Below are 27810 nucleotides of genomic sequence, written 5' to 3'. Positions count from 1 at the left end.
TATCTCTTATTAAAATTTGTAGCACCGCACAATTAGTTTTTTACAATCATACTTTGTAAATATCAATAATAGGCCGTCCAATTCTTCATTAAAGCTCTTTCTCTTTTCAAGTTTTTTTTTGTTTTTTTTTTTGACAAACAACAACCGTCCGACGAAGATTAATAAAACGTTATCATAAAAAGTCTGACAAATGGAGAGAAGATTCCTGTCTACTCATTAAAAGTTCAATCGGTCTCTTTTTTTTTTTAGTAGCACAAGATTCGTATAAGAAAAAAAAGAACAAACAGTTTACGGACATGTCAGCTCTGTTTTTTTCGGCTTATCATTAAATTTTGTACAACCGCTAATCTTAACGTCCGATCGAACGTTACGACGAAGGTATGAAAGAAAGGCCTGTAGGAAGAAGGCGGTGTAATCTGACTAGTTTAAAGTGCACATATTATGCATACATATATTCTTGTTGCTGCGTGATAGCGTGAGACAGTGTTCTGCGAGGCCCAATTGTCACTTGCGCATTTTACTCACAGCTAACTCTATATATACTGCGCGAGGTACTTTAATTGCCTTCTGACCTACGCGTAATTAAAGCGCACGATCCGGGATAATTGTGACGCAGTGGGCACCTCCACGCGGATTCCTCGTGTAGCCGAGCAGATCGGTCTCGCCGTTCGAAAAGCGCGGCGTTGAAGTGCGAGAAAAAAGAGCGCCTCTTCTCTCCGATTGTTCGTTATTTAATTCGTTTCTAAAAATCGGAGGTATATACAAATAAGTGCGAGATACAATGTTTACAATCTTACATTAACGATATTAGCAGGCCTGTAGGCGTGATACGTCAATGACACAGCGTCATTTAATTTGCCATCCCTCCCTTCGAGACTTCGGAAACATGTTTCTTCTCGCGAGCTGACTTGGCGACACCCATGCGCTCACCACGACGTTCTTTTCTCTTTTTCCTATCTCTCATTTTACTTTATTATCCCTGACCATGTGTGCGGTTACGCCGTACATTGTACCATAGCGCTATTACAAAAGAGTCTCCCGTTACGTTGCTGCGTACAACATTTTACTCGCGATCGATATGTGTGATAATGAAGTATCGAATGAGCTATGTGAACGAATAACAAAATTGCATTGCATGATTCAACTTTCGCGGCTGTGTGACAGCTGAAGGTGAATAGAAGGTAGATTTGAGAAATAGAAAATCTACGTAACTTGCGTTTCGTCGTTGTTCCGTTGACTGTATGCAGCAACCCCGTCGAACGCGTCACTTTCGTCTCTCTTTGAGCAATCCTGTCGGCGCGAAGGTGAACGGAAACGTTCGCGAGCGGAATTTTTCGTTGATAGAGTCGAGAAAAAAAATCGTTCGGAAGAATATCTGTATGCACTCGTTGCTTTCCACGCGAATATAAACGCAATAGCGTTCGTCTTTCCGAAACGACGTTAATCCTTAATTAATCGCGTGTTGCGTGAATTTAAAAAAAAAAAATTATAAATTTGTGATATATTCTATTTTTGCTCTCTTCTCTTTCCTATTATTTGATGTTGTATCAGAATAGCATCATTTTAAGGTTCTAATTTAATTTATTTCTAATGCAGTGATATAATAAAAAAAAAAGTGAAGTCATAGAAATTACGTTGCATCAGTTTGCTCAAGCGATTAACTAAGGATTAAACTAGGATATCTGTATGTCATTAATAAAGAAATCTAGAAAATATAATGCTAAAAAAAGTTTGCTTATCCCTGCAAAAATGGCAAAAAAATTTTTCTCACGATTAAACGAGAATTTAGCGAAAAAAATTGTGCTGTGAAAAAAATGCCTAACTAAAACCAGCTATAGACGATCTATAATATTTAAAAATAGAAATCTGGCGCGTTCTGTATATAGTCTCTTTATGCCCGTATGTTTCGATGTGAGAGTTCATATTTTTTTTTATCTTTTCATAAATACGCGCGCTGTGTATATTCTTCAATCTTTTCGTATACGGCATATAAAATTATAAATATGTGAAGTTACAGAGCCTATTATTATCTTGAATTTTGACGGGATCAGAGGAACGTAGGGAAGGAAAATTGTATAACAAGATGATATATAACATTTTGAAGCATTTTATCTGAGAGAGTATATAACACTAATTATGCTCTGTATATCTCAGGAAAAAAACTATAGATTATATACAATTTTACTCTACATTTTTAAAAAATTTCTTCAAATTGGGCTCGCGACTGTCAAATCGCATTACGGCTATTGAAAGACACTGCTGGAAAATTCCAAGAAACAGCCACTTTCTAATAAAAAATTTCATTTACACCGCTCTTTCACGCTGCGCAAATATTTGCTTTGCCGCGAGAGAATGAGGAGTAATACACTTTTCTTGGAACTTTGTGATTGTAACAAAAAATATCGCGCGTGATCATAAATCGTACAAGGGTTAATTGATTTTTTTTAATGAACGCGCAAGTTAGAAGCGCGAGTTTTTTCAGGAGTGTCGGATTCTCTGGGGAGGGGAGGCCCTATTCCCTTCGCTAGATTGCGCCTGATTCTGAATCATAGATCGTCTGAAGTGGACTTAATTTAATTAATTTTTCGACAGCAATAGGCTGTCCGTCAATCCGGTCATATGTATGTACACATGTATGACCGTTATACACATATATATAACGCATTCGTATATTCTATTTACTTATTTTAACTTATGGAGTAATCGCGTCGACATCGCGCATATAATATATATATTTAAAAAAAGTAACGCAGTACTGGTACATACTTTGGTGAACGAGAACGCCAATCTGGCATGTCTCGTCGCTCGAACGTATCGTGCCGCATACATGTGCATATCGCGCCGGATATACAAGCATAATCAAACAAGAAGACACCAGCTTGGGCGAAGGGATAAAAAAGGTCTAATTAAAAAATTCCCTTAAAGGCTCTGCCGAGTCGCGCTTCCTGTGTATTCTATTTTTTTTTTGTACGGATGCCTTGTGCATAAGACTCTTTCTCAGTGATGAGCTATTTAAGGAAGAGTCTTCAAACGTGAGCGCTCTTATCAGCAAGCTCCTTTACTAAGAGGTAAATTTCCAACGATTTATTTAATCCCAAGCCGATGATCTTCTTTTTTGCTTAGATCCAGTCTTATTTTCGTAGCAAGAATGAAACATTCTCTTTCATAAAGAAAGTCTCTCTTAAATCTCTTCGTACATTTCAATAAGCGGACCTCATTTCCGAGGTCGCAAAAGGTCACTGCTCGACTCAGTCGATTCGCGTGAGCGTCGCAATTACATTCAAACGTGTATAACCCCCCCCCCCCAAAGTCCCTCGCATGCACCGCCGTATATACCACAATTTTACAGTGTAGCACTTACTTCGTCCGTCTACGCAGGTGGCAATGATCACCGCCGCGAAGGAGAGGAGAAAAACGAGACGACAGTCTCTCCTCACCTCACTGAACTGTACTTGGCACGACCGTCACCTCTGCGTACTGCTCCGCGTCCGGCTGACTTGTCGCCGTCTGCGGCAGTGACGGTGGCATCTTCTCGAGTCGCACGTAAGACGGTCCCGCCGAGGGCGGTGACAAATTCGCGATGGTGATGTAACTGGAGTCCAACTCCTTCCCCTCTATCGTCACATCCGCCGTCGGCCAGGACGGAGCGTCCTTGTTGTCGACATCCTCATCGACGTCCTCCGTCACGTTCGCGAGTTCGCCCGCCTTCTCTCGCTGCTCCTGCGGCTGTGCCTCATTCACAATAGTGTACGAGACTCCGCCCGTAGTGGAACCGTGCGAGTCGTGCAGCGTTTTCTGCTGTAAAGATTCTTGATCCGCTTCTGTAACCGGCATCGTCATCCCTTCGGGCATTATGGTGGCGAGGATATACTTCGGACTTGCCGAAGTCAAGGAAGTATTGACGGGGAAGGTCGGCGAGAATGACATGTAATCTTTCTTGCACAGATTCTGATTGTCCTTAACCTTGAAGGTGCCGCACATCAGATTGCTATTCCTGGCTTGTATATGTTTGGGTATACTGGAAGGCGATCCGGGTATTTCGTCTATCAGACCCGCTTGAACATACGGCGTCGCCATTGTCGTCTTATCGGGATTGATGTGAGACGCCAATATATCTATCTTCTTGTTCAGCTCGATAATCGACCGCATCTTGTCGTCGATGGTCTGCTTCTGCTTCTCCTTCTCGAATTCGTCGTCAAATTTGATCGATATCAAGGCTTCACCGCTGTCGTCGCTGCTATCGTTGTTGCTATCGTTGCTGTCGTCATTGTTATCGTCCTTGCTGTCACCGTCGGCGCTGTTACCACCGGCGAAGCTGACATTCTTCCGCGGTACGAGGCTCGGGTTGCTCAGTAACGCCTCCGAGGAGGACGGCATGCTGATATAGTTTGTGCTGGACCAAGCATGTTGCGATGGCGAGTAGCTCTTCGACATCGTGTTATCCGTTAAATTGGGCGTTGACCGTGCCAACGATATGGTCTCCTCGGAGGTCGGCTCACTCACGGAATCGCCAACTTTGATGTACGAGTCCGCCCAGCAGGTCGTGACGTCTGCCAATAATGCGCCCGGTGCACGTGCAGTTCTTTGTCGTAGATGGGTCGATTCGCGAACAGGCTGACTCTTCAGTTTGTCGGACGTCGTATGCACCGCGTCCACCTCAGTGCCGCTGTCACTGCAGACCTGCGACTCCGCCGTGAGCGAAGAGGTAACGGACTCTTGACCGCTTGAACAGCCGCTGGAATCGGCGGACGGCTGACGTATGTGTGGTTCGCCCTTGTTCTCAAGCAGCATCTGCGCCAATAAAATAGAGCTTACATTGTCACACTGTATTTTTGTAGATTATGTCGCATTTGCTTCAATCGCATTTGTTTCGATAACCGTAAAATATTTAAAAAAAAACTTGAGACCGAGGTATCTCACCATATTTACCGGGGTAAGTCCGGGCGGTAGTTTCACTTCGACATCTCGCATAGCTCGACATTTTATCCACATTCTGCAAAAAAATTGCAAAAAGCGTGTTAAAGTATAGAGCTAGAATGGCTGTAATTGGATAAAAATTCTTTTCTTGTGTTAGTTAAAGTTAAAAATTATTTAAATGTATCGTTATATTTCCACAGAGAATTGCTGAGGAATAGAAGTTTTTTTTCTTACCTCTTGAACATGTACACAAGGCACGCGATGCACGCTGTGATACTGAAGACGCCAACCATCCATATAATAACCAGTGCGACGTACGATAGTCCTGTTGCATGGAAAAATATACATTCGCTAATCAAAAAACGAGTTGCTTAACAATATCCGCGTTAAATATGTATGTGTAATATTACCGCGTCTGTCGAATCGAAGTAAAAGAAAACAAAACACAATAGAAAAAAATTAATCTACTGGAGATTGTAGGAAACTTTGGTTCCTGAAATAATAAGAAGCAGATGAAGAAAAAGTCCGACGTGGTCGAGTCATATAAACCGGTTTCGCAATTTATATCTAAAAAAAAACTATAATCATTACCTCTCATTGTAAAAAGATATTAAACGTTCTCGTCCTTTAAATGAATGTCATCATTTATACTCACAAATGTCATGCCATGTACGTGTGTGTGTGTGTGTGTGTGTGTGTGTGTGTGTGTGTGTGTGTGTGAATTGCGACAAAAGGTGCTCAATTTTATAAGAAAACAAACGCGTCCCGTATAAAAGAGTAATTTGTTTCTCGTGCTTTCTATATTAAGAATAATAAGAAACACTACCGTTATTATAACAATTTCCTTCCCCATAGTCGGACCAGGATCCTTTCAAAATATCGCCGTTATTGATATTAATAGCCCTGACCCGGAACTTGTGCTTCTGCTCTCGATGCTCAACGTTCTTGCAGTCAGGAATGGGCAATTGCACTTCTGCAATATAAACAAATAATATTATAATTAAGTTTTTGTATTTTTCCTTCTATAGTTCCCTATTCTTTTACCGTCTCTCTTCACTTCTCTCTCTTTTGAAATTGTTATTACTTTACGTTTATCACCATTTAAGAAGAAAAATGGAAAACGAAAAAACACAAAATAATTCAAAGTTTAATTATATTTGAAAGAAATATTTCTTGTAGCTTAGTCTTGTTTAATCAGAAATTCTCTTAAATTCCTATTAGTCTCACCTGGTTTAGTAACGTTTTGGATTATGCCATTTCCGTACTCTATTTCGTAATACATCTCTTCTACAGGACCGGCCGGTTCTGATGGTGGCTCCCACTGGATGTTCACTTGGCTGGAGTTTACAAAGCGTACTTTGGGTATATTAATTTTGCCGGGCACGCCGATCTTCGTGTACTCATCTACCGCCTTTGACTTTTCACTGCACTGGACGGTACACGCGGAAATTCTAATAGAATAGTTCGTATACGGTTTCAATTCCATCAGCTTGATGTGATTTCCCTCCTTGTCCTCATCCACATCCACCTTCCTGACTTCACCGTTGTAATAGACCTCGTAATACCTGAGCACGCCGTTCATCGCCGTCGGCTTTTTCCACGCGACGAACATCGTCGTGTTACTCACGTCAGTGATTCTCACGCTCAATGGTGGGGTCGGCGCGCCTTCGAGGGTGGTATTGTACAGGGGATCGCTAGGCAGACCCTCACCGCTCTTCGTCAGCACCGCGACGTTCAGCATGTACGTGGTGTAGGGCTTCAGATTGTAGACAGTGCCATGTATCGTGTGCGCGTCCGCTACTATGGTGCTGTTAAGCATGGGACCGCTACAGCTGACATTCAACGGCGACACTATGGGACAGTACTTAATGCTGAATCCCTCGATTATCCCGATGCGATCCGAGCAGTCGAGCTTCCAACCGACTTCGATAAAGGTCGACCCAATACGATTGATCCACACGGACTTCATTTTGCCGAGGACTCTGTTGTGAATTACCGTGCACGTCGACCATATCATACCGCTGCTACCTCTCTCGGTATTGACGGAGATTGCGAATTGATACACCTTGGACGGGTCCGGCACAGTTATGTTGTAGATCGTAGTATTTCTGTTAACATGCACCCAGTCCAAGTATCCCTGCAAACGTAAAGCGTTTAACGTGGCGCGTACACTTTAAACTTCTAAATGAAAAAATATATATATATATTTTTCAAATAATGCAGAGAATCACTGATACGTACGGTACACTGATACGGACGATCGCGCTCATTGTCGCACCAAAAGATGGTGTAATTCATGATTCTAGGTTTGACGAACGGCGGCTTCCAGGATAATTCGTACAATCCTTTTTCGAAAGCGATTTTCGTGAACGCTATCAGTTCATGCGGTACTGCGAGAAAAATAACGTATTGTTACAAATTGTTAGATGTACTTAAATCTTTCTATCCTTCCTTGATATCTCCATATACTCACTCTCTTGATGATTCGGTACGTATATTCTTGCACGATTACTGTTAGCCCCGACCTCATTCGTCGAGATGATCTCGAATAGGTAGCTGTGGAAGCTGATTCCCTTCAATTTAGCGTACGTCCTGGTCGTTTCGCTTGGTGTGAGCGAAACGTTTTGGCCATTTTCCTCCACGTGAATGATTTGATATTTAAAATTATCACCGTTCTCCTGGTTGTGCGGTATCGCTTGCCAATACAAGTATACGTCCCTGTTTCCGTTATTTTCAGCAATTTCGAAGCTACCGATGTCAGTTCGCGGTGCAGCGCCAGGCACTAAGTCAAACGAGAGAACACATTTAATAGAAACAGATCAATGTACACTAATCGTAGCCTATTTGCAATACGCAGTTATATCGATTAAATAATAAAGGCACAAATACAATAGATTCCCTTCCTGATTCATAAATTTACTTACATTTCGGCGATGTCCTGAATGTAACGACACTGAAGTCACTCCATCGATCCGGTCTTACAGCTGTCGCGCTCTTTAAATAAACGCGAACATCGTACACTGTGTTAGCGTACTCCAGTCTGGTAAGATTCCAAAGCCATTGCTCCTTATTTTTGTGTGACGTAATATTGATGACCTAGGCAAGAAAAGAATAAATTCGATTAAGATTATCATTGTTTATCGAGATAATTGATAATTCTTTCAGTAATTGCGACATCGACAAATCATCCAAGTGCAGCAAATATCACTTGTATCAATACATATCGTACATTCCAATGCTTCTCAAGATCCCACTGATGTTGATACATAATTTTGTGATGAATACCAACTGGAAATGTCGCCATCGGGAAGGGGATTTCCCAATACAACAGTGCGCTCTCCGATGTTTTACTTATTAAGGTGAGGTTATGAGGTTTAGCCGGAATAACTGAAAACAACGAAAAACACTCTTGAACATCAAGTGGACAGCGAATTGAAAAATTGCGCGGTACATTTCTCATTATTAAGACATTTTTATACGATGAAATATAAACAATGGCTTGTATAAGATTTACGTACCGTTAGGATAATGCTGGATGCGATATGTAAAGTTGACGGTCCCGAAAGTATTAGATGCATTCAGTGTAAACATATAAAACACATACGGTTGCCTATACAGTGGATTGGAATATATAGTCCACGTGCACGAATTCTCTGTCGTCGTCTCAAGCGGACAGTAATACAACGCTCCCGATCTTGAAGCTAATTGGAACATTAACTCGTATGTTGTATGGACGAAATTGTGTTCTGGCTCCCATGTGCAATTGAAGCTCTCCCAATTATAGGAAATGCAGTCGAATTTTTTAGGTTTCTGAGGTGGATCTGTCGAGAGATAAAACGAGTAAAATAAAATAAAATATTTCACATAAGAAAGAAACGTGTGTTGTTTTCTTTTTCGTGTGTTTAAATTAACTGCGCACAGTTAATTTAAACAAAATAGCTTTCGCGACATTTGCTAAGTGTATTGATAATAAATGCTTGAAATTGTATTTGCAAACATTGCATATCACGATTTGCTTTATATCAATCCTACCAATTTATTTTTATTGGTACAACCTGTCAATTTTTATCGCTTCTAAGATTACGGACGCTTTATGTATAACATATTACGTTGAGATTAAAATTTTTTAATTATACGCAGTTTACTTGAATCGAAAATTTGTAAGATTCATACATAAAAAATATTATTAAACAGAAAATCCGCTTTGTGTTATCTCATCTTAATTGCTTGAAACAGTCCACGGTCAATTCAGATACTTAATTGTTTATAATATAAATGTTTCATAAATGTATAATTTATCGTACAGAATTTAATTCAAATATAGCTTCTTTAAATGAGTAAACTTCTATGGGATAAGAAGTGATTTGTTTAACTCTTAGTATTACACAGTGTCTGTTTTCTAGTTATCTTTATTGTCGATGATAGTAAAACGATTTCTAAGACGCCGTGCATGTCAAACGATTTACTCGTAACTAATGAAAAGAGAATCAAAGCTCTGTACTGTTTCCGCAAAAAATCATCGACGGGTCGTGCTGATAAGGATAAATGTGTGCTTCTACTGGATATGTAGATAATCATATTTCAGATACGTTTTGTACGATTGTAAATAGTGGAAGATGTATTTCTCGATACTCTCAAATTCTTCAGATTACCAAAAATGTCTTTAATAAAAATAAAATAGTGTTCCTCCATCAAATGTCTCATAACTACGAGTACAATCAAAGAGTTGATAAAAAAAAGTATGACGAAAATGTAGAATAAAACTCATTTTGCGAGGCCTCGTACAGAAAAATTGTATTCCGTTTATTTTGGTTTATTTTTTTTTCGCGAGAAATCGTCTCTTTCTCAATTGATTTATCAATTTGCAGAGTATTAATGTAAAGACATACATAAAAGATAATTTAAATAAGTTTTTACTTACATCCAACTACAACCTTGTTGAGACAAACTGCTACATAGTCGCTGTTGTTTACTTTCAACTTGCAATTGTACATGTTGTCGGAGGCCGGTGGCTCGTTGACGTACAGCTCTAACGTTGTTTCATTAATTACCGTGACGAATTCCGGCCCCATTTCGTGATCGTTACGAAAGAATCGGAGATTCGTCGCATTTTTACCGGGATATTCACGATTCACGATCGTCTGATTCAATATGCAGTACATTTTGAGGTCCTTACCATGTTCGATAACAATATCACCTTGTGGCCAGGTCCCTACACAGAATAAGGTGAAATTTATAGTGCTGTTATTTGAGGATACAAGACACTTCAGTTGAATCTTCAGTTATAAAAATTCACAGATTAACGAATATAAGCGAAATTTTTAAAGCCGTAATCACACTAGCGATTGAGATTGGATTGGGATTCGATCAATCAAAGTAAAATTTACTAAACTTGATATTAGTTATTTTTCTTCTGATTGGTCAAATTTCAATGCAATCTCAACCTCAATCGCTAGTGTGATTAGCTTGTGTGACGGCTTAAGTGACTAGAGTAAACAAGATTGAACTAAAATTATTCATATAAGTTTTGCATCACAAATATTAAAGTGAAATGAAAGTAAAATTACGAATATCGCGATGAATACACTTCAACGGGTGGGCAATTTCGATATGAACTGTACAGCTCGCGGATTAAATATAGATATATACATTTAGCTCGACACTAGAATTCCAAAAGGAGAGATAAGACATATGTTTTATTTATAATCTTAGCACACAGTAGTACGCATGCGAGAGAAATAGGAGAAACCATCTTTTATCTCTGCTATACAATGTGTATACATGTATCTATTCAAATATAATGTACCGTTTCAAAATGTGCAATTATATGCGCACATTCGTAACGCGGTGAAAACAAAACGGGCCAATTTAAATATCAGTTCGAATAGCTTAATTCGCTAATCGCTAATAATCATATTCGCGAATACAGCGCGTAAACATAAATTTACTCGCGTGTATTTAGGCGCAAAGATACATTTGAGCGAGACTTACACCCTGGTGTGCTTAATCCAACTGAGCAAGTGCGGGCTGTACACTGCGTCGCGCAAAATAGGCAGATTAAGATAGGAAAGTAGGCCCGCCATCTCCTCCATGAAGAATTCGTTATCCAGTCGGTGATTAATCCTAGCATTTGATTGAAACCGTATTTCGAGAGTGCGCTCGATGCGTGAGAATGTCTCATCGCGTCACTCTCTCGCGTAGAACTGTGACGATTTCGGTGGTTCGCGTTCATTACACTTGTATCGCGTCCGTGATCACAGGGAGCGACAGGGCAGGCGAATTCTTTTCGCAACGAGTATAGATCAGTTGATTGGGCGTTGTGAGAGAACGAAGTGTCCTCTGGCAAGCGAGCCACGCTATCGGGCTCGTTTTCCAGCGTTGTGACGGTATCCTTCTTGTGCAGGACGGCATTAGAGGCGTTGAATGTATCGCAGCGCGGCACTGCGAAACTGTTGGACTCATCTAGCGTAGATCGGCATCCAGCTCGATGTCTCGACGTGGCGTCCGCTCTGTGCGACGGACACCGATCCATTTCTCCAGGCACTCTTATCGATCGCGTATCGATTGAAGGCATTTTGCGCTTCCGTCACTGGAAAGAAGATAAATAAATTCAATGAAAGTAAATCTCAAAATCGCACATGGAATATTCGATGTTACACACATGTAACTGCTATTGGCAATCGAAGAAGTTAATAAAAGATCTCATCAAACCAAGCGATGAATTTTTTGTCAAATATAAACAAATTTTTGTTTGCAACGAAAGAATTTTATTACAAAGTTAATTCTAAAAGTCAAATTACTGAAAGCTGAGGTAACAATGTTGTAACATCGAGTTGTGTCAAAAGAATTTAAAAAAAATTAACAGGAGCAGAGGAAGACGGTCGTCGCTTGTGAACCGCGTTCGCGCTAGGACACAACTGACTACCAGCGGATCTACGAAACTTACGAGGAATGTAGGGGGAGGAAAGTACACGAGCAAATTCGTGACACGTGGAGAATGGTGTGCTTCTAATAAGTCGTTATATTTCGTCACGTATCGCGACGATAATATAAACATAAGCTCGCGATGATTAATATTTGCATATGAGAAATTTTGCCGAGATACGTATATAAATACAAGTTGAGATATATATGATCGGATTCGATATTCCGGAAATCACAACAGACTTCAATTATTCGGCAAGTTCTGGAAACTTGGAGATCCGATAAAAGAGATTTAACTGTGACATATTGTGTTTATGTTAATAAATCACCATCTGCAGTAGTATCAGTCTATGTTATCTATTGTTCGTTTTGTTTACTTTCTGTTCCTTGTTAAAAGATTGTTGAAAATCTCTAAAATACTTGCTATTCCTAAGGGCTAACAGCACAATAAGAATAAAAATCATTTGAGCACAATATCTCCTAAACCCCCAAAGAGTTCCAGTTCTGAATCCCTGTTTTCCAATATTTACTCTTAAAATAATAGATACTTATTAATATATATCATTTATCGTCGAGTTTGAGTTATTTTTATAATAATCTAGCGCATATATATTCTTTTGGAAGTAAAGAATATATTATGTTTTTTTGTATATAGATTTATTGTCCAAAATCCGATTTTTATTTCGAATTTATTTCAATTCCATTGTGCCATGTCTTTGAAAATTCGAAAATATTCAAAATTCTAAACATTTCCAATAGAGATTTAGTATGTTTTTCTATATTTTTAGCATATAAATTCTTATAAACATCAGAAAAGAATAGAATAGTAGAATTTAATAACTGTATAATTAGTAAACTTTTATTTGACACTTCGTGCAAAGATTATTTTCGTTCTCTTTCTTCAGATATATGTATACCCAGAAATTATTTTATGTTGCTTACAATTCAAAAAAGTTTTTCTTACAAAAATTAAAAATATAATATATTAATTATTTTCAAACATATTTCCGTCATTAAAACTTATTTATTATTTAACATATATTAACGTTCATTAAGTATAAATATTTAATAAACAATTTTAATGATAATTTAATAAACAAATTAATAAACGCTTTTATATTTTTAAATTAATTTCAAATAAAATCTTGAAATAAAAATGGAATTTTATTAACTCTCTGCTCGGAATATCGGTCATTATGACCGATAAGGTTCTCACATTTACATCAGTGGAAAAATAAATGAAACTCGTGTTTTTTTAGAATATGGTCATTATAATAAAGTTCCATGTGACCGGATTTATTATAATTTATTATTTATTATAATTATAGCAAAATTATAATTATAACTTTTTAATTTTTAATATTAACCCTTACTTGCCACACTTCTGTGGCGTGACGTGCTTGACACACTGGGGTAGATATAGTGCATTATGTACAATTTTTCTCAGGGTTACATACTTCAAATTAACGAAAAGTGGGCCTGGGGTGTGTTACACCCCAGTGTGTCAAACAAGGGTTAATATATATATATATTAAAAATTAAAGTTATAATTATAATATTTTGCTATAATTACAGCTAATATAGCTGCAATTATAATAAATTAACTTCTACCCGGAACGTCTGTGGATACCCGGTCATTATGTTTGTATTTGATTCTAATATTTTTTATGTATATTAATGTATATATATGTATATTAATGTATATATATATAGGTATATATATAACGCTAAAGATTAGATAATAAATAACATAATAATTATTCATGTTCTCACTAAAAATAATTCCAAATTTGTCAGAAAATTTATCGTTAAAAATTAATGTGCGGAAAAAATAAAGAATCCATATAATTTTGTAAAAAAAAGTTCAAAATCATTAATCACAAAATAAATTATTCATAATGTGCATTGCATAATACGCCGCGATGGGAAACAACATTTCCACAAATATGCAAATGACTCTTTACAAACACGTTATTACAGACGTGAATGTAACAGGAAAACTCTTCATTATTTCTTTCTAACTTCGAATCTTTGTTTTTTTTCTCCTTCTGAATAGTAACTTCACAAAGAGAAAGAAAATGTTTCTGCTGGCGTACAGGGTTGAATAATATATTTTTTTTCTACAAGCGCCCCACGGCAAAAAATATTACGCAATATTGTGACAACCAAATAGCTGTCGCGCAATCGTATATTTAATTTGTATCTTAATCCAAATTCCAATTTTACTGCGCGGGAAATACGTTACGAGAACGATTCTGCGAAAATTAATTTTTCAATTTTACACACGTGGAAAAGAGTTTGAAAAATATTTTTAAAAAATAACTCGTTCTCATAAAATTTATATTCCACATTAGTCTTTTCATGGAAAAGATTTGTTTGTAAAATATGTAATCCATACTAATCTTTTAATGGAAAAGTTTCTCCTTTCTGTGTCTCTCTCTTCCCCATGAGATTTATAATCCAGATTAATCTTTTAATGGAAAAATGTGGGCAATGGGGGATACCGAGGGAAAATATGCTCGAGAGAGAACTTATTTCTCGCTTGCTTTTTTCGTGCTGCTCACCTTGAACATCCGCATTTCAGTCGCGGTCGTTCTGTCCACAAGCGATAACAGGTGCATCGTCGTGTTGCGGAATACCGAATATATGTGTCACGAAGTAGGATTCCGGTCCGGAACTGATAACGATAGGAAGAACCCGTCCGATGACTTTCGCATTTTTTTCGATTCCGCGCTGGGAAAGACCCGCGCGCCTGTGGCACCCTCGGGGCGTGAGCGCCGCACGCGCGGCGATTTTTCCGTGCTCGCGACGGAATTCAGCGTTCAGAGAAAGAAGGAGAAAGAGGCGATCGATATCCCGCCGTCTCGCGAAAACAACATACACATCGGAGTCTCGTATTTGCGGAGTTCACGAGCTCCGGGGCGAAATCGAGGAAACGGCATCGTGCAGTGCGCGCTTTATCGCGCCGATAAATCGATCGCGCCGCCACTTTACTTCACTTGTGTTAGACGCTCTCGTTCCACTCCACTCCCGCCGCGCGATCGGTTTCGTCCGCGTGCTCTGCTTTGCGGCCGCAGAAGACCGCGGGGCGGATCGCGGTGAATAATGAAGAAAATGACTGATAAAGAGCCAACGACAAGTCATTTTCGTTTTAATCACGCCGCGATTCGCTACTCGCGTATTCGCGCATTGTTCGCGCTTCGATCGATCGATCGCGACGCAATATGAATGAGAATTCCGCGGGGTCGTTCGCATCGCGATTTTTCGGAAATTTCCAGAAATACGCGTTGCGTTTGCTGAAAGCCATCGAGCTTCGGCTACAGGTAACATTCGGTGTTTTTAAAATTCAAAAAGCTTCCGGCATTTCCTTCGGCAATCGCTCTAATTACAAAAACAATATCGATATTTAAAAAGAGTTTAAAGTTCATTCGGAAGTCAACTTCAAAATATTTCAACGCTTTAAAAGAGGCAACGGAAGAATTATCTCTGCTTAATTATTTATTTTCAGATAAAAATAATCTCTTCGGCAATTATTTTTAAAACGTCGCGACACACAAATTCGACGCCGTATAGTATATTCCTTATCGTCGTATAACGGTTCTCATAGATGGTCAGTTGCACGTACGTAATGCGTGGTAACGAGTAGCGAGTAGCGTTGATAAGACAATTTATAAGGAAGGCGCTGTGTGTACTCTTGTAATTAATTTTTATTATCGTCAAACTTATTGACACTTTCATGACCGATGACGTCGTATTACGTTTCTGTTTTCAAAGCGCGGCGCGGAGGGCCGCGTTGACGTAATGCCGTCAATAGCCACGTCTTTCGTGAACTTAAAACCGACGATAAGGGGAGGGGGGAGGTCGGCCCGCGCGCGATACACGTGTATCGTTGTGTATCAAGAACATACAATTTTATCGAACTTATTCGCGTCGCGCGGCGCTTCCCGGCGCGGCCGAGGCGCCGCGTTGTCACGCATCGACGCGCAAGATGTGTCGCTGAAAGACGGATTACGAAATGAAGATAAGTTTTCCACCGGAAGCCAGGGTTCTTGGAACCGCGCGAAGAGAGATGCATCGCCCGTCGCGTACGTACATTTCGCAAATAGCGCAAATCGGATTAAGAGGCGCGGAGAGTCGTGAGATCCGCTCCGACGATCTCGCGCGCGAGATGCTTTCCGAGGAAAGCGCGCGCGCGCGCACGCTCGCGGCCGCCTCGCCGCCGTGTAGGTATTTATATCTCCGCGCGAGCGCTCGTGGAATGACAGATTTCGCTAAAAAAAGAAGAAAAGTCGCCCGAGGAGGAGAGGGGGACGAGCGAGGCGAGGAGGGCGTTCGCGGGAATCCGCTTTTCGCGACTGGTCCACGCGGCTGGCGATGCAACGGTGAAGTATCGCCAGCCGATGGGACCGATGTTCTCTGCGAACCGATATCATCGTTATCGACGATATTTGTTCATATTGACTTTTATTTTTATCGATTACCATCGTGGATGAGATTACAAGGGCGATTATCGTCTCCCATCGCGACGCGCGACAAATCAATCCCTATCTATTTTTCGGCGCATCTGCACGACTTAATATTGCGCGGTGCTACTGCAAGCAATCTCGTAAACGTCTGAAGACGATCGTTAGTATCGCAGATCGTCGATATGTCGGCTCGCAAATCCTGTTTTGCAACGGTTCTCCAACACTTCGACGTTCCCCTCTGGAATCTCGAGAGTGTCACCCCATCGATCATCACCGATCGAAAAACTCCATCATTGGTACATGAAGCCATATCGTTAAGCCGTAACGTGAAGCTCAAACGGAAACCCTTCGCTTCTCTCGAAGCGGAATATTAATTGTCGGAATTAATTAATTGTTGACACTGTTGAATCACCGGTAATTGACAAAAAAAAAAGAGATTATTTAGCGGTATCGCTTCTCTGAATACCGATCGATTCGCTAGAAATTGTCGACGACTCGTTTCAACGCGCTACTTGTTCGCAAACGATTTCAGGAGATCTTGAAGAAGAATCGCTGCCCGCAAGCAAATAATATCTTCTTTTCTCTGATACGTCGAGATACCGAGTAAACCGATGCTTCGACGATTCGCGCGAATGCCGCGCAAGATAGGACACTCCAGATCAAGCGGTCTGATCTATCTCTGATAGATAGAAAATTGGGCACTATATACTTTATCACGACGTTACGTAACGTCATGTGATATAATATCTTATGACATAATATAACGTAATTATGCCGCAAAATTTATACACTCTCATACACCAAACTCCGAAAACGAGCGCGTTGCTCCGTATATTGCGAACAACCGTATTTCCACAAATTCTTTGTCTTTATCTAAGATGATGGATAAAAAGTATCGGGCACAAATATTATTGTAAGATTTTTATTATATTTTAGAAGAAAATGACAATTAAAATGTTAATTTTTGTGGTATTTTGGTTTATATATTTAATTTAACATTATGAAAAGTATTATAAGTGAATGTAATTACAAGAAAAAAATAAAAATAACGGTTTGCAAAAATGTTTTCATAGAATTGTTAGCATAACTAATGAATAATGTGCATTCTTATTGATAATAAATGTATCGTCTTTTGTTAAACAAAGAGAGGCAATAGGAGGAAATCTAACGTTTATCTTTTTTTTACTATTTAGAATAATTTATAAGTTACGAAAAATAATTGTATAGTAGCTACAAAATGAGACAAAAAGAAACGACATTAAAAAAAATTGTATTCAATTTATGAACATAAATTTAATTTAGAAATTAAAGATTCATCGGAAAGTGTTAAAAAAAAAGATTTTAATTATTGAAACGAAAAAGGTATGAAAAAAATGCGTAAAACGTCATCGCTTGCGCAAACTAAACAAGTGTTAGGAAGGAAAGGAAAGTTGTAAACACAGTGAGAAAAAAATTCTAGAGCTAATGCGTCGTAGATTGCTGTACAGATAAATGAAGAGTACGGTCAAAGCGTCAGTTTGAAAACAATACGCAAGGCATTCTTCATCGAGCCGAGCATGCGAGAGTGGCCTGCGACAAAGAAACCTTTGAAATGGAAACATTTTTTTGCATAGTTTTCATTTATTTTTCGTTCATTTAAATAATTATAATTGAATAATTTATAATTAAACGTACAGGAAAAATAAAAATAAAAATGCAAATTGCTATCATTTTGTTTGCTAATAGACCACGATGACGTTTACATATATATATACATATTTCTTCTTATTTTTATCTTATTTTTTAAATCACACATGTGCACACAATTCGATCGTTAGAATCTGAAATTTGCCGCATAAACCTAAATGACAATAATAAAGTGTAATAAAGGAGTCAGAGAAATGAACGCAAGATCGATCGGTAAAATAACGTCAAAGTAAACAAAATTAAAATATAACGTCAACGTTAATTAAATTAAAAATAACATAGATTGATAATAATGGATTTTCACATATTCATAAAAATGGTGCAAACGAGGGCAATCTGCGATTCGCGTCGAACGCGCGTAACGCGAAGCCGACATTTGGTCGCAGGTTCGTAAGAGACGTCTTCAAACGCGAGAAACGCGAAGCCGCAACACACTTCGGTCGTTAATAATCGAAAATATCTTCGAAAGACGAGATGGCATTCGGACTAGGATGCGTTTAAAGCGAGACGGAACTTTGCGATATAATTAATGGATATGCTGTTGCTAACTCGATCACCGCGGGAGACTCGATCTTTTTCTAAAAATATTCTCTGCTCTTCGCGAATCGCTCCGCCTGCCATCGCGCCGATTGTCGATTAGTAATCAACAAACATTAACGAGAAAAAAAGGTTTTTGCTAACTACAACTCGACAAATTAATTGTTATTGCCTTGTCTCTCGTGCTTACGAAATGTAATTCTTGTAATTCCATAAGAGATAAAGGAACATGAGATTTCGGAACTTGCGAATTCGAAGTATTCTAGTGATAGAAACAAGAAATAAAAATTATGTCTGATGTGTATTTATGATTTCAAACACACTTCCTTCGAAGAAACAGACTATTTTATGGTGGCAATCGCACAAAAGACGATACATTTTATTACCAATAAGAATGCACGTAATTCATCAGTTACGCTAATATATAATTTATCTGAAAATAATTTTGTCTATAAAACATTTTCGGAAAACCGTTTTTATTTTAATTTTTGTATGATTACATTCATTTGATGTAAAAATAATGTTATGTTTTGATAACATAAATTAATTGGTAAAATATTACTTTTCGTAAAAACCTTCACTTTTGTTTACATTTAATTATACGTTATAAAAACCAACAAAAGTAAAGGTTTTTACGAAAAGTAATGTTTTAATTGCCATTTTAATCAAAGATATGATAAAAATTTTATAATAGTATCTACGTAATGCCCTTAAATAGAATTTTAAATTAAAATTATAATTATAAACACATACTTCCGTTCGCCACTGTGCACACAAGTATGCAGAGTGACGGATAAAATACTTGTAGTATAATATCCTAAATGTAGAATTCGATTATATATGCGAAATTGGATTCTTACCGTGAAACTCCGAATGTCTAAGCTGTTTTAATTTTCAACACTCGACGCCTGCATAAACTCGCGGGTCGAAATGGGGACTGAACGCAGGAAGAATTTCTATGCAACTAACGATCTGTAATCCGCGCGGGGACTGTAAACCAGAAGTACCGGAACAGCACTTTTCGTACACAATAGAGTCGGACGTCGCGGATCTTCGACTGGCTGGTGGAGATGGAAGACAGCAAATGAAGATCGTTTCACGTTAGAAAAACGCATTGTGGAAAATTCGGAGACGTACACGTACGAAGGCAAGAACGAAAGGGTCATTCCTCAAGTTTTTTTTTAACCTTCATGCACCAAATCCATTTTTATTCTCAGGATTTTGTTGCCGGTATGCTTATATAATACAGAAAACTTTAGAGAAAGAAAAGAGCAAATGGAAGCTGGATCTAACGGGATCCACAAAATGTTCGTCTATTCGTTACACGCCTAAACCTCATCGGATTATACCCTTGTTAAAGTTAGGCCCTCACCAGCGCTAGCATAAATTCTAACATATTGCAGGATTAGGTGATTAGAGTTAAGTGGCCAAATTTGAAATTAGCTCGAGGTATTTGATTAAAAACATAATGGGATAAGCTGATTTAACATTAAATTGTTCTCTTCCAACTCATACGAATAAGCATCTAATATATAAAATGGAGAAATAAATACGTCAGAATTTATGGACTTTGAGAACCATTAAAATATATCGAAAATCTCTCTCTCTCTCTATTATGATATTTTTCAAATAGTATTATACATCATAAAAGTCAACCGTCTAATCTACAGGAGCCAAATCGTAGTAAATAATACTAAGATTTTCTTAATTTTTGGTTTCGAAATAATGAATACATTCCCCTGTATTTTGCATTGACACTGTCAGATTCTCCAGATTCGTCAACCGAAATCCATGATTTTTTCTGGGAAGTTAAATCTCGGAATTTTTTCTATGCAAGATCACGCAATGAGCTGTCGACAGCCATTTATTTTACAGCACGTAACGATATTATTATAAGTTTTATTTTCTTAACATTGATATTTTCGAGAGTTTCCGAGAAACCTGCAGTTGAGATTGGGTCGAGAAGAGATTGGGAAGTTAAATCTTGGAAAGTTTTCTATGCAAGATCACGCAATGAGCTATTGACAGCCATTTATTTTACAGCATGTAACAATGTTATAAGTTTTATTTTCTTGTTTGTAAAGCTATGTATTCATGGTGTCGCTTGTCGCTCATATTTAGCGACAAACAAGTCACGTGAAATTGTACCTATATCATATGGCACTGATTTCGATTGTCGCTTGTGTAAATGAATAGCAGCGATAAATTTTTTTATTATATTTATTATATTGTATTGATTCGGTGCGTAAGAGCGACGTCGCACCGAGTCGTGTGGGTATAATAAAAAATTTATCGCTGCTACCCATTTACACAAGCGACAATCGAAATCAGCGCCATATGATATAGATACAATTTCACTTGTTTGTCGCTAAATATGAGCGACAAGCGACACCATGAATACATAGTTTAACGCATTGGTATTTTCGAGAGTTTCCGAGAAACCCGCAATTGAGATTGGGCCGAGTGTTTCCTCACAGATAAGGGTAACAAAAAAAAAATATATAACAAAAAAAGATGTGCTCCAATAAAATACAATTTTTTGCAACGACCCTTGGAGGGTACAAGAAAAAACAAGTATATAGGCGAGAGTTTTAACAAAGAAAGACAATATTACAGATAAAATTATCAATCTGTACTTTTTGTTACGTAATTTTTTAATGCATTTTTTTGACACAACATGTGCAGACCTACCCTATGTATATTTTTTTTTATTTTTAAGAAAAAGCACGCAATTCGATCAATAGAGCGAGAACTTGCCGTGTAAATCTCGATAATAATAATGACTAATTAAATAAAAATGTTATATTTCATACATCTCATATCTCTTTTTTTACGTAGTCCATATATATTTTATAAAATTAATATAAACGTACTAACGCATATTCGTCAAAATAGGAATGTTAAAGTCTTTCTTTCTAGAGAAAGAGAGAGAGAGAGAGAGACTTGCTCTTATTACAGTTCGCTGTATTATGGGTTTCCCCGCTAAAACGGAACAAAGTGCACTTTGATTTCAAAGTGGAGGAGAGAAAGGAGGAAAATACCACAAAAACAAGCGCGCGGCTAGGAAACGTGTATGTGAATTCCGAAAACCGCTGCCGCATTTCAATTTATATAAGAAATAAATTTGCGGATGGTTAAACCGTAAAACCAGACAAAAAGCCTTATGTAGCCCGTATTGGACTTGAAGATTGAGATTGAGATTGAATTGGAATTTAACCAATTAGAAGAAAGAAAACCAATATCTAATTTAGTAAACTCTGTTTTAAATAATCAAATTCCAATCCAATCTCAATCTCAATCTTTAGTCTGATACTAGCTTATCTGCAGTTGCTGCCTGTGCCTGCCTCTGCCTGTCTGCCGATCCGTATATACGTTGCCTCTCGTCGGTTTAGGTTCGCGAACCTGAGACAAACAGCAGTATGCCATCCCGCTTCTGCCTTCGGGCTCGGTGGGGGCTTTTTACGAGCGACAAACACGCGGCTCGAAAAGCACCTCGGATTTCGATTTACAAGCGAGCGAACGAGCGGAGCGAGCGAAGGGGAAACGAGAGAAAAAGATAGAAAGAAAGAGAAGGAGAAAGAGAGAGGAGAGAAAGAAGAAGAGAGCACCCCGTTCGACGGAGTCACGCACACGAGCGCAACCCGCGCATAAGAGGACACGTACACGTGCAGAACCTCCGTGAGGAGGAGGAAGGGAAGGGATTCCGGTAGCCGTGTAGCCTGCGACTGTTGCGCGGATATACCTAAGTTCCATTAGGAGGAGATTCACATCCCTCGAGCCGGAAAAACTCCCGTCCAACAATAACAAACGGTCCCTACCTGCTGCGGGGGGGGGGGAATCCTCGCTACCGGATCTCTCGGCAGGCGCACCTGTGATCCTATCCGCCTGCACTCGGGACACCGTAAATCTTTCGTCGCGCAGAAAAGAACGGGGGGGGGGGAAATGACAGGGGAGGAAAAAAACACAGCGAGGATGCGAATACCTCCGAGCGCGTGACGCGTACATACAATATGAAATCGCGGCTCAAAACAATGCGTGCAACGGACGCGTCGAAGACAGGCGGCGAACGCAGGTATATATAATAAGTATACATCTCGCGACTCGCGACGGAAATCGGAGACGCAGAGAATGCAATATACGCGCGTAAAACGCGAGAAGCCCGCGGCGAACAAGCGGACGCGCAAGCGACGACGACGACGGAGTAAACAGGACGAGGAGATATACGTCGTCGGCGATGGCCCTGCGACGTTCTCGTCTCTCGATTCCCCGCAGCGCGGGATCCGCGGTCGTTGTCAAAACGCGCGAGGAGCAAGCACCGCGGGGAGAGAGAGAGAGAGAGAATAACGCGCGCGGAGAAGAAGAAATTAATATACTCACCCTGGATGCAGCTCCGTCCGTGAATTTCCTGCCGAGGCCTCTCATTGCAACGGAGCCAACGTAGAACCGTACGCGGTGCGCGCACACGCGAACCCGTCTCAGGTATCGGGAATTATCCTAGGCGACCGCGAGAGAGAGAAAGAGAGAGAGAAGGAGAGAGGGAGAAGACGGAGCAAGAGAGTCGGGCGAAGGAAGACGGGGAAGGAGAGAGAGAGAGAGAGAGACGCCGCCGCGTACACGCAACGGGGCGAGCCCGGAGCGACGACGGTCGACGACGGTCGGCTCTCGTGGCTGCCGTTCCCACTTCACGGTAATCCCCGCACGCACACCACTCCGAAGGCGGCGACCCGGGTCGAGGAACGCGCACACACCGACGACGCGAGCGCGCGGCGGCGACCGCAACGATGACGAAGATGAAGACAACGACGACGACGACGACGACGGCGACGGCAACGTCGACACAACTTCACTTCGCTTAGCTCAGCTCCGGCTCGGCCTTCAGCGCGACGCGGGTAGAGCGAGCAGCTCCGCGGCCGCGCCGCCGTACCCGTCCATGTCGTAGCACATGATATATCCGGCGCGACGGAGAGTTCTGTTTACATTCACGAGAATGGCCAAGGGGGGCCCGTCCGTCCGTCTGTGGGACCTCCGCGGCTCCCAACGTGATGCGCGTATATATTCCGCGTACAAAAACACGCGCTCGCGTGTACGCGCGTGCGTGTGTCGTCTGTGTGCACGCACGTATTATACACACGCACACACCACCACGGGAAGGCGGGGGGAGGGACGATCCGCGGCGCGAGCGTGGAGTATACACACAACGTATGCGCGATCAATCGCGCCAGTGCCGTCAACCTGACGGCGGCGTCCGCGACGGCGACCGCACAATGCGAAGATGGCGTCGTACGCGGGATGGAGGATCGCGCTGCTGCCCTCCTCCTCCTCCTCCTCCACGCCCCCTGCTGCCCGCCGTTCTGCCGGGGCGGCCGCCGCGCGTCGAGACGGGATCACTTTGCGCGCCGATGAGCCTCGCGAGCCTCCGGGATTCTCACCGCGCGGGACCTTCCGCTCCGCTCCGCTCGCACGCGTCGTCCCCGTCGACTCCGACGTTCGCGCGTCTCCAGCGCGCGTAACCTCGTATCCGTGCCTTCCGCGCCTTCCGTGAACCACCGGACCAGGCCGTCGCGCCGCACACCGTGACGCACGAATTCGCCGCCGCGCCGAGTTTTCCGCGATTTTCGCGTGTGTAATACCCGCCGTCCGTGCCCGTGATGCAGCCGCTGGCGTGCCGATCAACGACTGACGTCACGGCGAGACGTCAAGCGAGCAAGCATGATGCATTCTCGGAACCGCGGACTGCACGGATAGGTGGCGCCGCGCCGCGCCGCCTTTCAAAACGCATATCGACCGGGGGATCGCAGCGATGATCTACGCTATACAAATCTTTTTCTTTCGCCGAGATTTTCGAAATCTGATCGGAGCGGGAGAGACGCTCCGACGTCTGCTCATCGTTTTACCTTTATCCCCCCTGTTAAATTACCTATTGTGCCGTGAGATGAGAAGCGCGCATTGTATACGAGCAAATACGATAGTCGAGCTATTGTTCAAAGGGCGCGTTCAGCAGACAAAGCAAATCAGTGAGCGCTCAGTGCGATTCTTTTAATATGACTTATTTATTATGATAAATGATTTTCCTTTATTGTAATAAATGATTGCCTTTCTTCGCTGAATCTGAGTGAAAATTGTAATACAAAAGGATCACTCACTGATTTGATCTGTTTGTTGAACGCGCCCGAAAGTTTAGAACCCTCTGAAATTCACGGCGACTTTGACCAAACTCTGAGTAACTCGATCAACAATTAATTCAAACGACAATATTGTTTAAAGAATTTATAATTATATGATTTGTCATTTTTTTAATATTTTTTAAATATTAAAAATAATATTAATAATCGTAGCTATAATAATTTTAATGTAGTTAAAATTGATTAGAATTTTAATCCGAAACATTTGGAAAGATGTTTCGGATTTCGGATATTTTCGGATCTGGGAATACACGTGGCACGGTATAGAGTTGAAGTAAAATGCATGGAAATTATATATAGATCGGCAGATTTCAGGCGAAAGATTTGATTTTATTTGTCAAAAATATATGATGGTCTCCGCTACCCAGATTCTATACGCGCAATAAGCAAGGGTAAATGCAACAGACATTGCTAGTAAAATTAAATAAAACGCGAGGTACATCATTACAATTATCTCGGGAGGAAATCTTGGAAAAGGTTGAGGGATCAGGGAATTGACAAGGAGCCCTTCGGGGATTAGGTGTCTAGGCATTATTATATTGCCTATAATGGCCTGTTTCTCCTCCTGTCACGGTTCCCCGTGGAGCGGCTTTTGGCACTTTCAACAATATCATCCAACAAAGAGCAGAGAACAAACGAAACAAACAGTGGGAATAACGGACACTTCACGCTGATAATTGGCGCTTTATTAACGTAAACATATAACAGAGGTCACAGCTAGCTGTCTCTCTCGCGCTGCAGCTCCGAGTTTTCAGAACTTTCTGAATATCTCGTAAAAAGCCTCGGTCTTCTTGGAAATTCGAATTGGGAATAAGAAGCTCAATTACTACATATGTAATTCTATCCATTAATAAAATAGATAACATCGGGTACACTATTTTATCGGATACGTGAATAATTGTCGATCAAATTAATCGAAGTTTAGTCGAGAAGTAGTTTCTAATAATTAATGTATATATATATGTACCTATATTTTCATTTATCTATTCGTTACGCTTTTCTCGCGAGATTTTTGTTTTTATTTAATTTGACGTCAGCGACCGGCATTCGCACGCGGATGGCGATCTCATGATTAATTCTGTACAGATTAGCGCGAAGAGAAATCGCGACCGATTCCGAGTTTACGCGGAACCGACGGACGGCGATCGGGTGACGTGCGCGCTTACGCTCTAGGTTTCGAGAAAAGTGATCGAGTGCCACCACACGTATGTATGTATGTACACGGGACTGACGGCGCGGCGTGCCGCCAATCGACGCAATATAAGGCCGTAATTGGACTCCCCGATCGCGCGATTAATTGGAAAGATCGGCGACACGCGGATTTCAAGAAATCGTCGATCCTGAATGAACGCGCCAATAAGGATCGATAACCTTACCCACCTTTACACGTCCTCGGAAAGTACGCCGGTCTTGGAATGCGGAAACTATTCAGCGGGGCTATAGGCTAACCAGTTTGACCGACAAGCTTAAACGGACGGATTGCTAATGATCGCTTCGCAAAAATGGAAAAGCTTCGCCTGCTTCTCATCTGCTCCGCCACGGCGCCATATTTAAAGGGCGATGCGTCGAGGGAGCGCGTCCTTTTTAAATTTTTTACAAAAATTGAAATCATTATTGAAATTGTTCTGTCTTACTGCGAATTGAATCGCTAGTAATTCTAAATGGCAAAAATAACGGAAGCTATCGCTTTACTTCCAATATCAAGATTTTTGTTCAAAATTTTGTCCATCTCGTTATTACATCGTAGAACAGAATTTAGAAGCAATACTTTTCACTCTTTGCTTTATAATTAATATTTACGCAATTTCCAAAAGAATATAAATTTTCTCAAAAATCTATACGCGCGCATGACAACCGCCGTCAGCTCCGCGTAATTATCAGTACTACTTAGCTATTTATATATCTATATATCGATAATAAATAACTGATTAATGATAACTTAATCCTTAACATTCGTAGAATCGCCTATATAACAATACCTCACAATAATATTCTGTTCAGTTATATCATCTATATTTTACATCATGATGATGCATTATCCATCGATGTATATAAGTTTAACACAATTATTTTGTTCTTGATTCAATTCCAAGAGAAATAAAAAGAGAGAAAATACAAGACAATCGCCAAGAATATAAATCACAATTCCATCGAAATTTTTTTTCAATGCAGTATTTATTATCTCGGTATATCTCAACAACAATATATATATATCGGTAGTATATTATATCCTTAGCAACAATATCAGTTTTCTTTTTATCTCGGATTATTCAACGACGATTGCTTAAGACATAACGGACATATACAGAATTCGGTTTACATATCTGAATTACAATAAATATACGAAGCTCGTATAAAATAACTGAGTCCAGTTAAAAATTGGTGTATATCAATCGAATATAAAATACTTTTCGTGCGTGCGATTTAAGATTTAATGATCGGCGCTCGGTCTTTACTACTCGAGAACGCGATGTAACATACGTCGAGAACGTACGACGGAACGTTCCGGTACTTTTCTTTTCCTCCAACTAGATTCTAAATCACTCGTCGCAATTGTCTCGGGAGATAGTCGCGTTAAAAAAAAAAATGCGATGTAACTGGAGCTTTGGCAAGAGGAAAGGCAGAGACGAGTAGTAAAGACTCGGAATTCTCGACGACTGGGTCGATGAGAACAACGATTGACGCGTTAGTATTGCTTCTATTACGATAGCCTTATAAATTATCAACATTATCCTTTATAGTCTTCGAAAAAACAAGTATGTACATTTACGCTAAACTTATGGTATATAATATCCTATACAATATACAAATTCTTTATATATATAATTATAAAAAATAAATGCGATGATTATAAAATGGATATTGTGTGATCCGATTAAATGCATTTGCTGCTGCTTATCGCTTATACGAATTGCTCGTTAAGCATACACATGTAATAAGTGAAACATATATATGCATATATATATGTATATTTATGTATATTTTATATATATACATTACATATACAAAAAGATATATGGAATATGGTATATATACAAAATATACATATATACGTACATATAATACGCATCAGTGTATATATATATATATATATATAT

At 40.0% G+C, this 27810-nt stretch overlaps 1 protein-coding gene across 6 annotated transcripts; it reads right to left on the bottom strand.

Annotated features, from left to right (window-relative positions):
• Nucleotides 1-236: 236 nt before the first annotated feature.
• Nucleotides 237-26115, bottom strand: LOC105454219 (cytokine receptor). Of its 6 annotated transcripts, none has more exons than XM_011696735.1 (13): nucleotides 26093-26115; nucleotides 10909-11506; nucleotides 9839-10129; nucleotides 8436-8738; nucleotides 8147-8304; nucleotides 7842-8013; nucleotides 7391-7699; nucleotides 7159-7307; nucleotides 6145-7054; nucleotides 5744-5890; nucleotides 5152-5242; nucleotides 4921-4993; nucleotides 237-4791 (listed from the first exon to the last, which is right to left on the bottom strand). In XM_011696735.1, the coding sequence occupies exons 2-13, from the start codon at nucleotides 11489-11491 to the stop codon at nucleotides 3439-3441; spliced, it is 4539 nt and encodes a 1512-aa protein (XP_011695037.1). In that variant the 5' UTR covers nucleotides 11492-11506; nucleotides 26093-26115; the 3' UTR covers nucleotides 237-3438. The 6 variants fall into 6 exon arrangements, with proteins under 6 accessions (XP_011695037.1, XP_011695002.1, XP_011695047.1 ...); XM_011696700.1 differs by lacking the exon at nucleotides 26093-26115 and adding an exon at nucleotides 22908-23769; XM_011696745.1 differs by lacking the exon at nucleotides 26093-26115 and adding an exon at nucleotides 22908-23769 and having other exon boundaries at nucleotides 4930-4993.
• Between the last annotated feature and the right edge of the window lie 1695 nt (nucleotides 26116-27810).

The sequence above is a fragment of the Wasmannia auropunctata genome, unplaced genomic scaffold (genome assembly GCF_000956235.1).
Source record: "Wasmannia auropunctata unplaced genomic scaffold, wasmannia.A_1.0 LD336106.1, whole genome shotgun sequence".
Classification (NCBI taxonomy): domain Eukaryota; kingdom Metazoa; phylum Arthropoda; class Insecta; order Hymenoptera; family Formicidae; genus Wasmannia; species Wasmannia auropunctata.
Note: the sequence above shows the minus strand (reverse complement) of the source record. Positions and strands in the feature narration are given on the sequence as shown.